This window comes from Branchiostoma floridae, chromosome 1 (genome assembly GCF_000003815.2).
Source record: "Branchiostoma floridae strain S238N-H82 chromosome 1, Bfl_VNyyK, whole genome shotgun sequence".
In the NCBI taxonomy this organism is placed as follows: domain Eukaryota; kingdom Metazoa; phylum Chordata; class Leptocardii; order Amphioxiformes; family Branchiostomatidae; genus Branchiostoma; species Branchiostoma floridae.
Window position 1 is genome coordinate 5,514,307 of NC_049979.1, and position 13,834 is coordinate 5,528,140.

At 42.2% G+C, this 13,834-nt stretch overlaps 1 protein-coding gene across 3 annotated transcripts; it reads right to left on the reverse strand.

Moving 5' to 3' along the window:
- Positions 1-2,361: 2,361 nt before the first annotated feature.
- On the reverse strand, positions 2,362-11,868 carry LOC118427243 (glycoprotein hormone beta-5-like). Of its 3 annotated transcripts, none has more exons than XM_035836902.1 (3): positions 11,729-11,868; positions 5,187-5,399; positions 2,362-3,451 (listed from the first exon to the last, which is right to left on the reverse strand). In XM_035836902.1, the coding sequence occupies exons 2-3, from the start codon at positions 5,394-5,396 to the stop codon at positions 3,260-3,262; spliced, it is 402 nt and encodes a 133-aa protein (XP_035692795.1). In that variant the 5' UTR covers positions 5,397-5,399; positions 11,729-11,868; the 3' UTR covers positions 2,362-3,259. The 3 variants fall into 3 exon arrangements, with proteins under 3 accessions (XP_035692795.1, XP_035692803.1, XP_035692814.1); XM_035836910.1 differs by having other exon boundaries at positions 11,609-11,742; XM_035836921.1 differs by lacking the exon at positions 11,729-11,868 and adding an exon at positions 5,574-5,700.
- Positions 11,869-13,834: the final 1,966 nt, after the last annotated feature.

Here is a 13,834-nt window from a genome sequence, read left to right on the forward strand (position 1 = left end):
TAGATTTCAGCAGAAGAAGTATAAATGTGTACTGTGTAAAATCTTATTGAGTACAGACTTTTGCTAGCTGTAAGTTTCTGTATATTACTGTGTCACTTGTATATATAGCAGAGAACAGTCTAAGGCGTCACTGAAACAGAAAGAAAATATTGTCTTGATCACATAACATCTTACTAGTACCAACAAAAAGCAAAAATCTACAAAAGTTCAGGTGTGACATCTTGCCAACTGCTTTGCTGATTGTTTAACAGTTAGCTACAATCCGTTGTTTTCTACTATTCTTTGGAAATGTATGTTTTAATGTATTAGAATCCGATCCATCTTTTCAACTTGTACGATATTTTTACAATCAAAAATGCCCTGCATAATGCCTCGCATCGGCTCAAGCACAGTGCACCATTAAACTATCTAAATTCTCGTCAATCCCCACACACTGGTTTTACTAAAAAAACTATATACCGTTCCTTGGAAATATGTTTCAATGTGTCCGAATTCATGATCACTATCTTTCCAAATTGTACGTTACTCTTACGATCGAAAATGTCCTGCAGGACCTCCTGCAGCTGCATATATAGACGCACGCCCCCCTCCCACCCGCACGTAAACTGTTCCAATCGTTGCACAATAAACTTGACTGTATACCCTCCACAAAATCTTTCGTCAAATGTCGTGCTCATTTTACTCACATGACACTACGCCTTAGAATGTAATGTTATATTTTAATACATCCGAATTCCAGAAAGATAACTTTACAAACTGTACCAATTTCTGTACGATAAAAATCTCACCTCCTCCGCACCGTCAACGCCCGTGAGGGTATTTACCGGAATAACCCGAAATGACCCGGAATAACCCGGAATAACCGTAATATTTCTTGTTCCCATGGCCATATATACATTATTTTATGCCAAAATATTGCATTCTGCGATCTTAACTTATCAAAGCACACTGTATTTCGGTAGCTTTCATCCTTTATTAAGGTTATTCCGGGTTATTCCGGGTTATTCCGGGTTATTCCGCTAAATACCCGGACCCGTCAACGCTATCGCAAAATGAACCGTGCGATTTAACGACAACTCCTCAAATGTTACATGACCAGTGTTTTACTGCAAATCAAGAAACATTTTCCTTTCCTAGACTTTGCTAATGAGCGCTGCAATGTTTTCTGTACGAGTAGAGGTCATGGATAAACAGTATTCTTACAACGTTTATTTGAAGGGCTAAGAAGGGCTGAGAATTGTCGTAAAAACGCACGGTACATTGCGTTTATTTGAAGGGCTGAGAAGGGCTGAGAATTGTCGTAAAAACGCACGGTACATTTTGCGACCATAGCAGACCCATCCAAGGACGAACCATTAAACCGGGCACAAAGCCGGGCGCCTTCGGCGCCCCGGCAAAAACAACACATTGCACCAAGGTCCCTCCGTTATAATGATAGCTGATGATGATTAGAATTGGACATATTCCGTGCTCTTCAATACGAAACATGTTCATTCATTCATTCATTCTTTTTTCATGTTATGTGTTGTGAGGGTTTAATCCCTAATTCATATTCCATCGGGATCCTAGTAATCTGCAGTTGATTTGTGAGAAGATTTTACTTTATCTGATGATTAAGTGTCATCGCAATTAATACGAAAGATTAACACTCAATGCAAGATTAGATTGGGCAGCTTTAATGGGAGGTCATCGGTTTTTAGCCTGACTAGATCATGCTTCTAGCTGCCCTCCCTTTTTAAACGAGATTGTTCAGAGCAAGGTCATTAGATCACTTCAAGGCAATGAAATAAGAAGTTGGAAATAATTACACACAGAGATAGCGATGGGCATTTTTTGAAGGCTGATAAGTTGCAGACAGGAGAGAGCAGTTGTCGTCGAGACGAGAGATTTCTGTCGTCTCTGTGTAGGCAGCCAGTGCCGCTGCTAATTTCCCTCTCGTGTAGGGGGGTTGTCATATGAAGAGTACGATGCCATAGCGCCCGGAGAACGGTACACGTTTAAGTGTATTAGCATGCTCCGTTAATAAAGCGATCTTCCATAGCATGGAGGCAACAGTTTTAGCATAAGACTTTCTCCAATCCTCTTAAAACATTTTGCTTTTTATACGCCCCCAGATTATGATACACTCGGATATGGCATCGACCGGCCAGAGTATGACATTGGTCAAATGGCAACCCACCAAAATAAAGATGCCTAAAGATTATAATTATGATAACCTGATATTGTCTCAATTTGTAACCACTGCTGTTTACGTATGAGAGTTGAGGATCAGATAGCAAAAGCCCATGTATTACTTTTGTATTAAAGATACTTGAATGATATACAATTTACCCACGTGATTGACATGAAACAACACAAGAGTTCGTGTGCAATAGCTCAACATTTATTTGTGTTTCGTGGCATGAAACTCAAATACAACTCCATTTTCTGGGACAAAGTAGGTTTCAGAACATCATGAGAGCTGCTGGTCAAACGTAACATTTATAACTGTTACATTCATTTACTAAAGTCTTTTGCCCATCTTCACGACAGGTGGACATTATTTATCCTTAATTGTTTTTCTCTTTAATTGGGGGTTGGGGGCATAATACCATCCGACCCGCGGTAGTACATTCTCGATCTTAGCGCTGACATTTCTGTTTCGAGATTCGAAAAGGGTGAGATTCATTTGCAGTCAATTATCATCTAGATTTACATGAAATACATACAAATTTCTATGCTGTTGAGGGAAGGCAAACTACTGGTCGCCAATGTCGAATGACTATGAACTCCACCTTAAAATTTGAGGTTGAATCAAAGCTTCACTACTACCACTAAGAGTCCTAAAGTAAATCGTCTCTCTGATCTATAGATCTATCATCCGCAATCGTCTTCCAATTTGTTCGTCGGTAGTTTCCATGTGGCCGCTCGCCTCGCCAGACTTGGCCGGTCACCCCCGCTCATAAGCCAACCGGGTCACACGTGCGTATCATAGTATATATTCAAGTCCGTATGATATCCGTATGGACTTAGCCTCTACTAGGCTCCACTGGTCGCCGGAAAAAATAACAGAACATTGAAAAATTGATTGATAGCATGCCAGCGGAGTTAGTTAGGTCACAAAACATAGTCCTCTGACAACTAACTCCTCTCGCAATGTTATCTGTCTATATTTGTCCAATTTCTACTATTTTCCCAGCGACCTGTGGAGCCTGGTAGAGGCTAAGAATTCCATACGGACCTCATACGGACTTGAATACATACGCGCGTGTGAACCCACTTATACTAACGTTTCGCAGGACGTGTTGTGGGCGTGGCACATGGCGCACCTGCAGGACACGGCGTTGTGATAGACGTAGGTGGGGTCGACGCCCGGCTGGCAGTTCTGCAGCTGCGTGATCCTGGTCTCCACGCGGTCATACGTGCACACCGTGTGGCTGGACGTCCGGAACGGCGGCGTCAGGTGCGGGATCTGAGAACGACAACACAAGTCAGTCAAGTCAAGTTTATTGCACAACAATTGCATCAGGTATAATGTATGGCAAAAAAACATGTATTACTAGGAACTACAAACTAACTACATTAGTATACTAATCTAATATCATTACTTAATAGAGAATATGGTGGTACAGTGTAGTTCACATTGTTATGGCACGATTTCTCTTTTGCATAGCATTATACATATATTGGCCTAGGTGAACAGATATCATGGAGTCAGGACATGATAGAAGTACATTGAATATTTCTCTACTTGTTTTAGGCAATGATGTTTTGTTGTTACATATGGTCAATGTCCTTTTCCTTTCTTTATTTTGATAAGGACATAACAACAGGAAATGATAGAAGTCTACAATACTATTGCAAATTCTTGACCGGGGGCTACTTGCAGGCAACATGAAAGGGAACAAACAAACAAAGAGTGTAACGTTATAACAGTATAAAATATGTCTACTATAGTCTAAAAGCTAACTCTAAACTGTAGCTTGTTGGGTTCGACTTCTTTTCCTGAGACAGTGGAAGACGAAGGATCCCACCTTTTCTATAATGTGTGGGTTCTGTGATGTTAGGAGGCGGGTAGTTTTCTTATACTGTAGTTTCAATGTACAGTCGCTTCTTGCTCCGACTTTTATTATACACTATACACTATATACAGTCGCTTCTCGCTCCGACTTTTATTATACACTATATGCGAACATAGGAGCGAACTACTACCTGGACTGGACCCAGGCTACATCACCATGGGATATGACAGGCTCGATACGGCACACCATAACTTTTACATGGACTTTACACCATGACTTTTTTCAAATCTTGTCAGCATCAGTCCATTGAAAACGAGAAAAATGTATAGAACGTAGTTATAGTCAAGAAGGACAGTGTACAACTACCACGAGTATAGTTCTATGCGCCTTGTCACGTTTGGTATCAGGGCGGTTGTAAATGAAAGACGTATGTCCACGACACGGTATCTATCTTTTGCATATTCACCAACGTTTGTTACTTAAGTCAATCAATGAATGCATCATAATGTATTTGTATTTCTTTCCCAAAGCCAGCCCTTTTTAATAGCCACAGCTAGTTAGGCGACCTTAGCTGACTGTAATATCAGCCAAACGAATAAATGATTGAAAAAATGAACGGATCGTTTGCAGGCATCATTACTCAGTATGATGCATGGCGGCTGCAGACGCGGTCAGTTCTCGTCAATATCAGTCATATAGATATACATGTACTTAAATCTATCTACAGCTGCGGAAACAATCAACTGCGGAAGCTACTAGTACTTCATCATAGACCGTCTCACAACTCATGTAATTCCTGATAGCAATTATTACCATAACGCCGAAATATCCGACGTCTAAGAATATTGCTTACTGATAGAATCCAATGATTTGCCTAGAACCGATTTAACAAAACACCACATTACATCTCTACAATACCAGACCGCAGCATGGAGCCTATGGTGATCATACATCTATCACGGAACATCTGAATATTCGCCACGACTGATTGGCGTGTGCGTGAATGGCGGGGACTACGTCGATAGGAAACACTTTCAGTCTAAGGCTACAGACAAAACCAGCTGTCTTTCTTTCCGAGCATCATTATACCGCACAAAAGTCCAACTTATGTATCATAAACATTGTATTTAGTGTATCCGAGACGGGTCTTTTCGTCAATGAGGTGAGAAAAAGTCACGGTCTTACCTGCCAAGTATCACAGCGGCCCTTGCAAGCGTCTACACTGATTTGTTGCCGCTCGCATCCGTCCTTCTCGGCGTAGAGCGACACGTCTCTCCAGACGTCGCAGCCCAGGGACGAGTCGGTCCGGACCGGCAGGACGGTACACAGGAGGAGCAGACCTCCAGCACACAGGGAGAAGGTCAGCACGGGTAGATGCATATGGTCACAAAACATCGTCTGCAGCGAGAGTGAGAGAGAGAGCGTGTAAGGACTCGGGGAACGGACCAGCACATGTGCGTGGAAGGGGGTGTCACGGTTATGGTTGGGCGCTCTTAATCTCTCCTACACCCACACATCTCCAACACCCACATTGTAATCATCTTTGTGACGAAACAACAATTCCGTCTGTACCTTTAAGTTCACAATAAGATGCCAGTGTCGTCAATGGATCGAACGATCGAATAAATGAATGGACGGATGAATAAATGAATGAACGAATACGTGCGATCGCGATGATGTCACGGTGACGCAGTGGTAGGCAAAAAGCAGGTGTTTGGCAAACGATTGATTTACACATTTACCGGTAATTTGATCTGCTAATCTAAATATCAATTTCTAATCCAATCTACTGACGTCCTGGTAGGCACCAACCGCCGAATACCCCAGAAATAAACAACAACAACGATCAACAGCGATCGCTCGTATGGATGAATTTAAAACCAGTCTACATTTTACAGAAGTCATTGTCTTTCAGCCTTAAGCTTTCCATGTTAAATAACTCCAGAAAAAAACGCTCGATGCTGCTTCTTACTAAGCTCTGACAAATACATACTGCTCTATTGAGATCGATCACTGCTTCCCACAGAAACAGTTGGTAGTCCCTGTACTATTATACATTCCAAGCATCGTGCCGCACAAAAGTCTCTTGTCTGTGTTTTGATTGCTGGTTTCTCAGGAGGTCACGAACTCTTTTTTTCCGAATAGATTGATGGTCCTCGTTTTCCACGGTTATTAAAATGATCCGAAAACAGCAGTGAGAAGAAAATCAGCAAAATTCGGCTGCAAAGTTCACAAAGATGTATTCAGACGAATGTCACAAACCAGAAAAATGAGTTAAGTCAACAAAGTGGAGAAAGCTTTTGCTCACCAGTATACCCGATCACAAAAGATCATAGGCAACACACAAACACCAAATAAAGCCAAAATCTGCTAATAAACTTTCTCCAGAACGACTCTGATATGAGTGTGTGAATCTATGCCAATCCCAGATACCGAAGACAGATGCCCTTTCCCGGTGGATGGTAATTCAACTACGTCAATGGTTCCTTGATTCATTAGATTTGTAACGTGCCGTAAATGCTCAAACAAGATTCCCTAAATTTTGCTGAAAAGCGCTAATTTCCGCCCGGCGATATATCGGCACATCAGTGGAACCCCGGCGTAGCGGCCTCCCCACCACAACAGCCCCGGGCTCCAGGAGATATGGAACTAATGGCCTTCTCTGGCTGCGGTGTCAGTGACGGAGAGATGAATGAATATCCCTTCCTCACATGTTATCCCCTAGAGCAGGGTAATTAGTTTGAAACGCGGACGATAACCACTTAAGTAGTAGAAATGCATGCTCTCGATATAGAATGATAGGCAGATATCTGGCTAGGAGGTTGGAGGAATAGAACTGCAACAGTAAGCTCTCGGATCGTTTCTCTGGCATACAAGGCTTTAATTTGCCCTAGACAGCCGCAAAGATGGACAACGCAGCAAAGACTTAAATCCTTTTTTTCAATAAGAAGAGATAACGGCATAAGAATCAAATGTCGCACTGGGTATGTAAAGTGCGACAAGTTGTAAGCAGAATCGAAAATCCCAAACATACACTTATTTTAAAAAGGATTTAAGTCTTTGCTACGTTGTGCATCTTTGCTGTAACTCGATCCATGAACGTCTTTTGCTGTTTATGAATGCCCATGCAAAAGTGAGAAGTCTGCACACACTGCGAAATCTATGAAACACCAGATATGGTCCTTGTTTTTTCTGTCGTTGAGTTAGGCGAGTATGGTATACATTTGTGGACAGTTGCATGTNTGTTAAACTAAGAATCAGCTGTCACAAATTGCGAATCGAATCAGAAAGACATAACCGTACTCCTCTAGAGCGAAGAATCTGTCAATTTTGTGGTTTAGGTAAAGTAGAAGACGAGGTACATTTTACATTTACACAAATGGGCAATAAGGTCTCCATTCCTTCATTCCTTCATTCATTATTATCAAGCCATGGTTGTAGATTTGCTGGTTCACATAATGTTCCAAGACGTCACCATTGAAATGTTATTACAAAGTGTGGCACTGAAGAGATAACTGAGGTTCAGATGAAGAAAACCTCCAAGTCCACTCATATCGAAATAAGGAATACGCGTCGTGTGTGGTGTAACTGGTAGAGTTAGAGGTCCCGAGTTCGATACCCGTCGTGCCCCCGACGTTGTGCCCTTTGGAAAGGCACCTTCCTCACTTCACCCAGGTGCAAAAATGCGTACCTGACTTCGGTCGGAGAGGTCAAAGAAAAGACTACCTTTACCTTCTGTCTGTACCGTGTATGTGGCACTGTTAATATAAGTTACTAACTTGAGTGCAGTGCCACATTGTCATCGACTGTCTAAAAAGCAAATAAAAAACAAAACAAAGAAAGGAAGTGTAACATCGTAAGGACCCATAGACATGTTTGACTACTTATACATATTTACGCCATAAACATTGCTGTGCATCGTGATTACATCATTTGATACATACACCATAAATGACGGACATCAAATAGCATGAGTAGGTGCATGTGTACATTTGTTACCTCCCTATTGCCCCCTTGAATGCGCACATACTTCTTACACTCTTCATATAGTAAGGTATTTTAGGCACAACCAGGGAGTACTTACTTCCAACGTTTCGATGTCTATCAGACACTATCATCAGGGTAGAATGACTAGAAACTACTTCTTGCTGCTACTTATAGTTTCCTGTCATTCTACCCTGATGATGGTGTCTGATAGACATCGGAACGTTGGAAGTGTTAAAAAGTACTCCCTGGTTGTGCCTAAAGAACCTTACTATAAGAATATATTGCCAACCTGATGATCGAAGTTATTTACGGTTCTTACACTCTTGTTCCGGAAAAATGACATCCATTATTATGGGATCATTCGGTGCCATGCGCTATTCTGTGTAACACAAACTCCGCTATTTAGGGCTGTAACTGGCCGGCGGATGTTGGGCGGGCTGCTATAAGCAACATTTAATCAGGCTAGCCATGCGCGTACTCTGTAAAGATGATAGATGGAATCTCTGAGCTCTGCATGCTATCTTCTGTATCTTAACAGAACGTCAATATGAATCTGAAAGCAGTAAGTAATAGAAGGCAGTGATGCCCATCATGTGGTGCTGTGTTGGTCCGAACTCATATATACTGTAGTAGTTTATGACAGTTGACCGATTATCGCAATACCAAATCATTGACTTTCAACGAACTACCAAAACGCCAAACACGCTATTGTGTAAATATTTCCCCGTGTTTACAGACAAACATAAAACTACATTCCTCCTCCTAACATCACAGAACCCAAACATTATAGAAAAGGTGGGATCCCTTTCCTTCCACTGTCTCAGGAAAAGAAGTCGAACCCAACAAGGTATAGTTTAGAGTCAACTTTTAGACTAGGGTAGATACGCTGCGGGTCACGGAGTGGACTCCCAGAGAATGGAGGAGACACAGAGGGAGGCCATGTACCAGGTGGAGAGACAACCTGCAGAAACATTTAGACCCCACCTGGCCACAGACTGCAAGATGCAGAAGAGTCTGGAACAGTTCAAGGGAGGGGTTCCTCAAAGAGAGCGACAATACCCTGCCATGAGAGTGAGACACATTATGTGTCATATTCTACACTGTTTGTTTGTTTGTCCCCTTTCATGTCAACTATATAATTAACCCTCGGGCAGGAACTTGCAATAAACTATTATGATTATTAGCATGAAAGTTCATCTGTGTTGGTAGAATACATTATAGGAAAAATGCTGACACTTCACTTCCAACACTAAATTAAACTATAGGGACGTCACTGCTGGAGATAGAACTTAAGGGTCATTCTATGAACAAGGTCGACAGAGATTGACCAAAACTTTAGGGGGGTAAGTCCCTATAGTTTAATTCAGTGATGGAAGTAAAGTGTTAGCATTTTTCTATATCATTATTATTACATCGAAAAGGGGCGTAGTTGTTGCATGTTACGGTTGGTGATAGATACAGTAGCATGTGCGTGGTGAGTACTTTTGCCCCATGGCCGTACCTTGACGTTACGCGTAGTGTATCTATCGGAACAATCGGACCACTCAATCTGTACTGTTGAATCGGAGAAAATACGCATGTTGCTTATTGATTCGGTGTGTGCCTTTCCATCAACATATATGCCACTCATATTTAATTTTCATACTTCATTTAGCCCAAATTAACCATGCTGGAAGCGAGGCAATTCAAGCCAACTGACCACTCTATACCACGAACGCTGGACTTATGATGAATGGGTGCACCCTATTGCCTGACACAACTACATTGTATATGGTTCGCAAGCGTCTGAAAATGATAAAAACGATAGATATGGGTTCTTTATGTAATGTCATATTGATTTTTTCTTAGTTTCCATCGATCGGATCCACTTATGAACGTTTATCAACCAATGATAGGTAGATCATAGATTCATTTATGAACCATCTATCTACGGATGAACAATAGGTCTAAATGTGTAAGCTGGATAGAAAAATAGAAGAATTTGGCCAAATAGGGACAAATAAGTTACCATGGTTTTATAGTCAGTCTTTTGCAGTCTATCAAGCTAGTCAGCTCACTCATAGGCCAATTAACTCCTATTAGATTTGTATACCTAACTTATCCAAATTCACCTATTACTATTCGCCAAGATGGGAGTTTGGCAGAGTCTAGACTACTCCAATCTTTAGCGTACCAACACATACATGAAAATGCAAAGGAAAAGTTGTGGCACGCTGTGAGGGCATGGAAGACTGCCCCCCCCCTCTCATCACTCCAAAGTAATTCTCCCCAGAGATGGGAAGTTGATGATGACGGGTGGATTTGCGTGCTATTTGAGCCCTAATGGACCGCAGTGTGCGCACAGGGAGTAAAAAGGGAGTCATGTCACGAGAGCTTAAGACACACTCCATGGTCTGGTAAATTTCGCCTTAGGAGGCAAGCCAACCCAAAGTTATTACAAGTGAACCTTTCCCCAGGATGATATCATGCGTCCATATATCACACGAACATTGATCCGCCTGAGCACAAGCTGTACTTTGCCAAATTACTTACAAGACGAAGTTGATCTTCCCCAATATCAGCAAAGTACGGAAGTAGCCTTCAGCTTACAGCCCACCTTGAGAGATCTTGAGACGGGCGCACGCCAAGATGTTGTCGGATGAAGGGATACCACGAAGTCGACTTATCAGTCATACAGCACACAAATCCGACAATCTTTCGACGATATCCCTGACTCACGTGCACTGTCCTTCCTTCTTCAGTCATAAAAGTATTTTTAGAAAACGGTGGTAAATTGCTATGCCCTTTAGGCGCGGCGGTTCTGCCAAAAGGTTTGTTCCTGGAATTTCCTGATTGCTAGTACGCTCATGCCATAAGACCGGCGGCAACAGGGATTACATGTACATGTATCTGGCCAATACTACAGCGTACAGCTGTTGAAAAACCCTCTCGGAAGTTAACACTTATACAAACTTGTAACACATTCATGGCTGCCCTTCAACTAGACAAGTCTCCTGGTTGCGTACTTACTTACTTCTCAGTCGATCTATTCTTAAACATCTGGCAACACCACCTTTACGGAAAACACCACCTCTACTGACCAACTTACGAAAAGAGTCTTTTCTATAGCTCAAACTCGTTGACGATATATCTTAACTGAGTATGAATTTCTAACTTGTACTGAGGCCAAATGTTAACAAACGTACCAGACGGCACGATAGTCGTCGACTTAGATCGATTGATCTTTTATACACATCTCTCGTCGGGATACACTGAATGAAAGCATTTGATACAGTCATAATTCGGAATAAAGAGCGAAATGGCGCGAAAGATACCATGTAGGGTTGGGTGAATGATTGTATATGTACACATCACGGTGATCAGAGGGCAACACTACTGGAAAAGGGCAAAGCCAAGAAGCCGGCCCGTGGCCAATGTTCAATTTAACCGACATGATCCATGTATCAAAATGATACTAAAACTAGTACTGGGCTGACAGTCTGGTGCTGATGTGCACAGGTGGACCTGACTGGTCAGACAGGGTATGAAACTAACCACTCAGTTGGATGAAGATAGATTAATTATAGGTGGAACACCCCCCTCCCCTCACTCATGATAAAAAGCTTACAATTGTGTTCAACCTCGTGCCAGTGGTGAGACAGGGCATAGAGTTCGACAATAACGTTTACCAGCAAAGTCGTCCACTTCGCTCAACACGACCCTGAACAAGTTTGCTCACTTCACAACCCAGAACGACATACCTGTGTGTTCTTTCAGCTCGACAGGTACTGGCGAATACGTCTATACAGGGTTGGGTCGGCCTGAATTCCTCCGCAATCTCTCCTGCCCATTGAAGGATCTAAAAGCAAATATTTGGCCACACAGCTTGCACGTTACACAAGTGGATTTCGTTGCCAAAATACGACGTCGTCTCTACAACGGACACCCACGTCATCAGTTGATGGTCCTACCCCGCCGTGCTACCGGCTACAAACGCGCGTATGAAATCTTTTTAAACACTAGTGTTCCTAAGTTTCTGTTGCTAGTGTTTGTTAGCGGTTGTGATCGTGCTAAGTGATTATCTTCTTGATGGGCACTCTTACCAACACAGAGTGACCTTGGTCTGCTATCTTCACCTTTATCGTAACACAACTTGAGAACTTTGTGTCCAACACTCAGATGTTTGGTTATTATTATCATCACGACATCCATGGCAATATCGTATGTTTGAATCAACGGAAATTGTGCATGGAAGCCAGCAATCAAAAGTTTGACGTCACCAATTTGTCATGGCATTTCGTGACGTTCCCTAGCAGGGATACAAGCGCCGCCTCTTCAGTTTAACCTTTCAGTGGGCAATATCTGCGAGTGAAGGCCAGAGACGGTAATTTCCCGAAGGTGATTAGGAGAAATGAGCATGAAGTCGAAGATGGTGCAGTCTGATAAGCCCTGGAGGATGCAGCAGGATTGGAGCAATATTGTTCATGCATGCATGCGTGCGTGCCGTGACACCAAGGAGTTTAAAGTAACTACACATTGCCAGAATGAATATGCTTAGTTCCCTGGCCAAGCACAACTGATCCACCAAAATGTTTTATTACCTTGGCGAGATTAAAGGCTTACGAAGTCGTGCAGATCTCCAGCACACGTTAAAATTGAACAGTTATCCCTGTCTTGTTAGATTAGGAGGCTAGCTCACTTTATGCACAATATTGCGATAGTTTGTGTGGAATAGCGACGACACTCGTTTCTATAATCCTTTGGGTATTAAAGTTTAACGCTTATTGAAGGTGACGGTCTACCGAGCCGGCTCAAGCCTCAGTCCACCTTGATTTAAAACAAAGAAACAGTGATGATAAACTTGTTATTACGGAACAACGGCAAATGACGCACTATCATTTATGCTTTCACTCAGTTACTGGCCTCCAGTCATTTTCGCCAACACGCTGTATCTTTTTAACTCCTAGTGCAATTGTCATGGTTGGGGAAGATACCACGCAATTTCGATTGGCAGGTTGGTGTCTGAAAAGTTATAAACTTTTGAACAAAACTTGTTAGAATCTCAGAATCCCAAATAACTACCGACTGCCGTGCGATAGTTATTTGTTTGTCTGTTTGTTTGAACCTTTGTCTATCCAAGAAAGCTCAAATCCTGCAGACCGCTTTTCATTGAGGTCATGAGGGAAGAGGCAAGGATCAGACAGAGTATTTAACAGATGCAATTTACATCATTTAAAGTCCTATTGAGTCTCATAAGTCTATATAACGGAAGGTGCCGTAACCACGGCATACCCGCAACTTCGGCCTAATTTTTAATTGTCTCATTATGCAGAGGTGAGGCATGTTTGTTTTCATCAACAGTGCTGAATAAAAATGCGAAGACACATGTAAATGTACAGAGCTGTCGTCTGGATAAAACACGGTTTTGTGTGCAATAACCGATTTCTGCGTCACCGTTACAAAGATTAATGATCTGATGTAATCTGAATCGCAAGCATAATGACGTAACTCAATAAATGTAGTCTTAAGATGTATGAAAACGAGCAAAAACCACGAGAAGATACCACGCAACTGTCATAAATCCCCTCGGAGAAGGATTTGGATAACATCCGATGATCGTCGGTCCGAAATTAATGTAATGTACCAATATCAGTAGCCTGAATGCTCCAAGCCCCACGATCTTAAGGTGGTCCGAGGTTAAGGTGCTAAAAGTTATTATAAAGGCCCATTGGCTTCACCAAGGAGGTTATAGTTATACCTTTTTGGCTGCACTGACCGACCTGTCAAGTCCTGTTAGGCAGCCGCAAATATGATCAAGTTGGAGCAACCTCCTTGGTGGTAAACGTTAGTTTATGTGTTCTGGGTTC

Coding starts and splice junctions, on each gene's coding strand:
- LOC118427243 (XM_035836902.1), bottom strand. CDS start 5,396: ATGTTTTGTGACCATATGCATCTACCCGTGCTGACCTTCTCCCTGTGT. Junction 3,452..5,186: donor GCCGCTGTGATACTTGGCAG/GTAAGACCGTGA, acceptor TGTCGTTCTCAG/ATCCCGCACCTGACGCCGCC.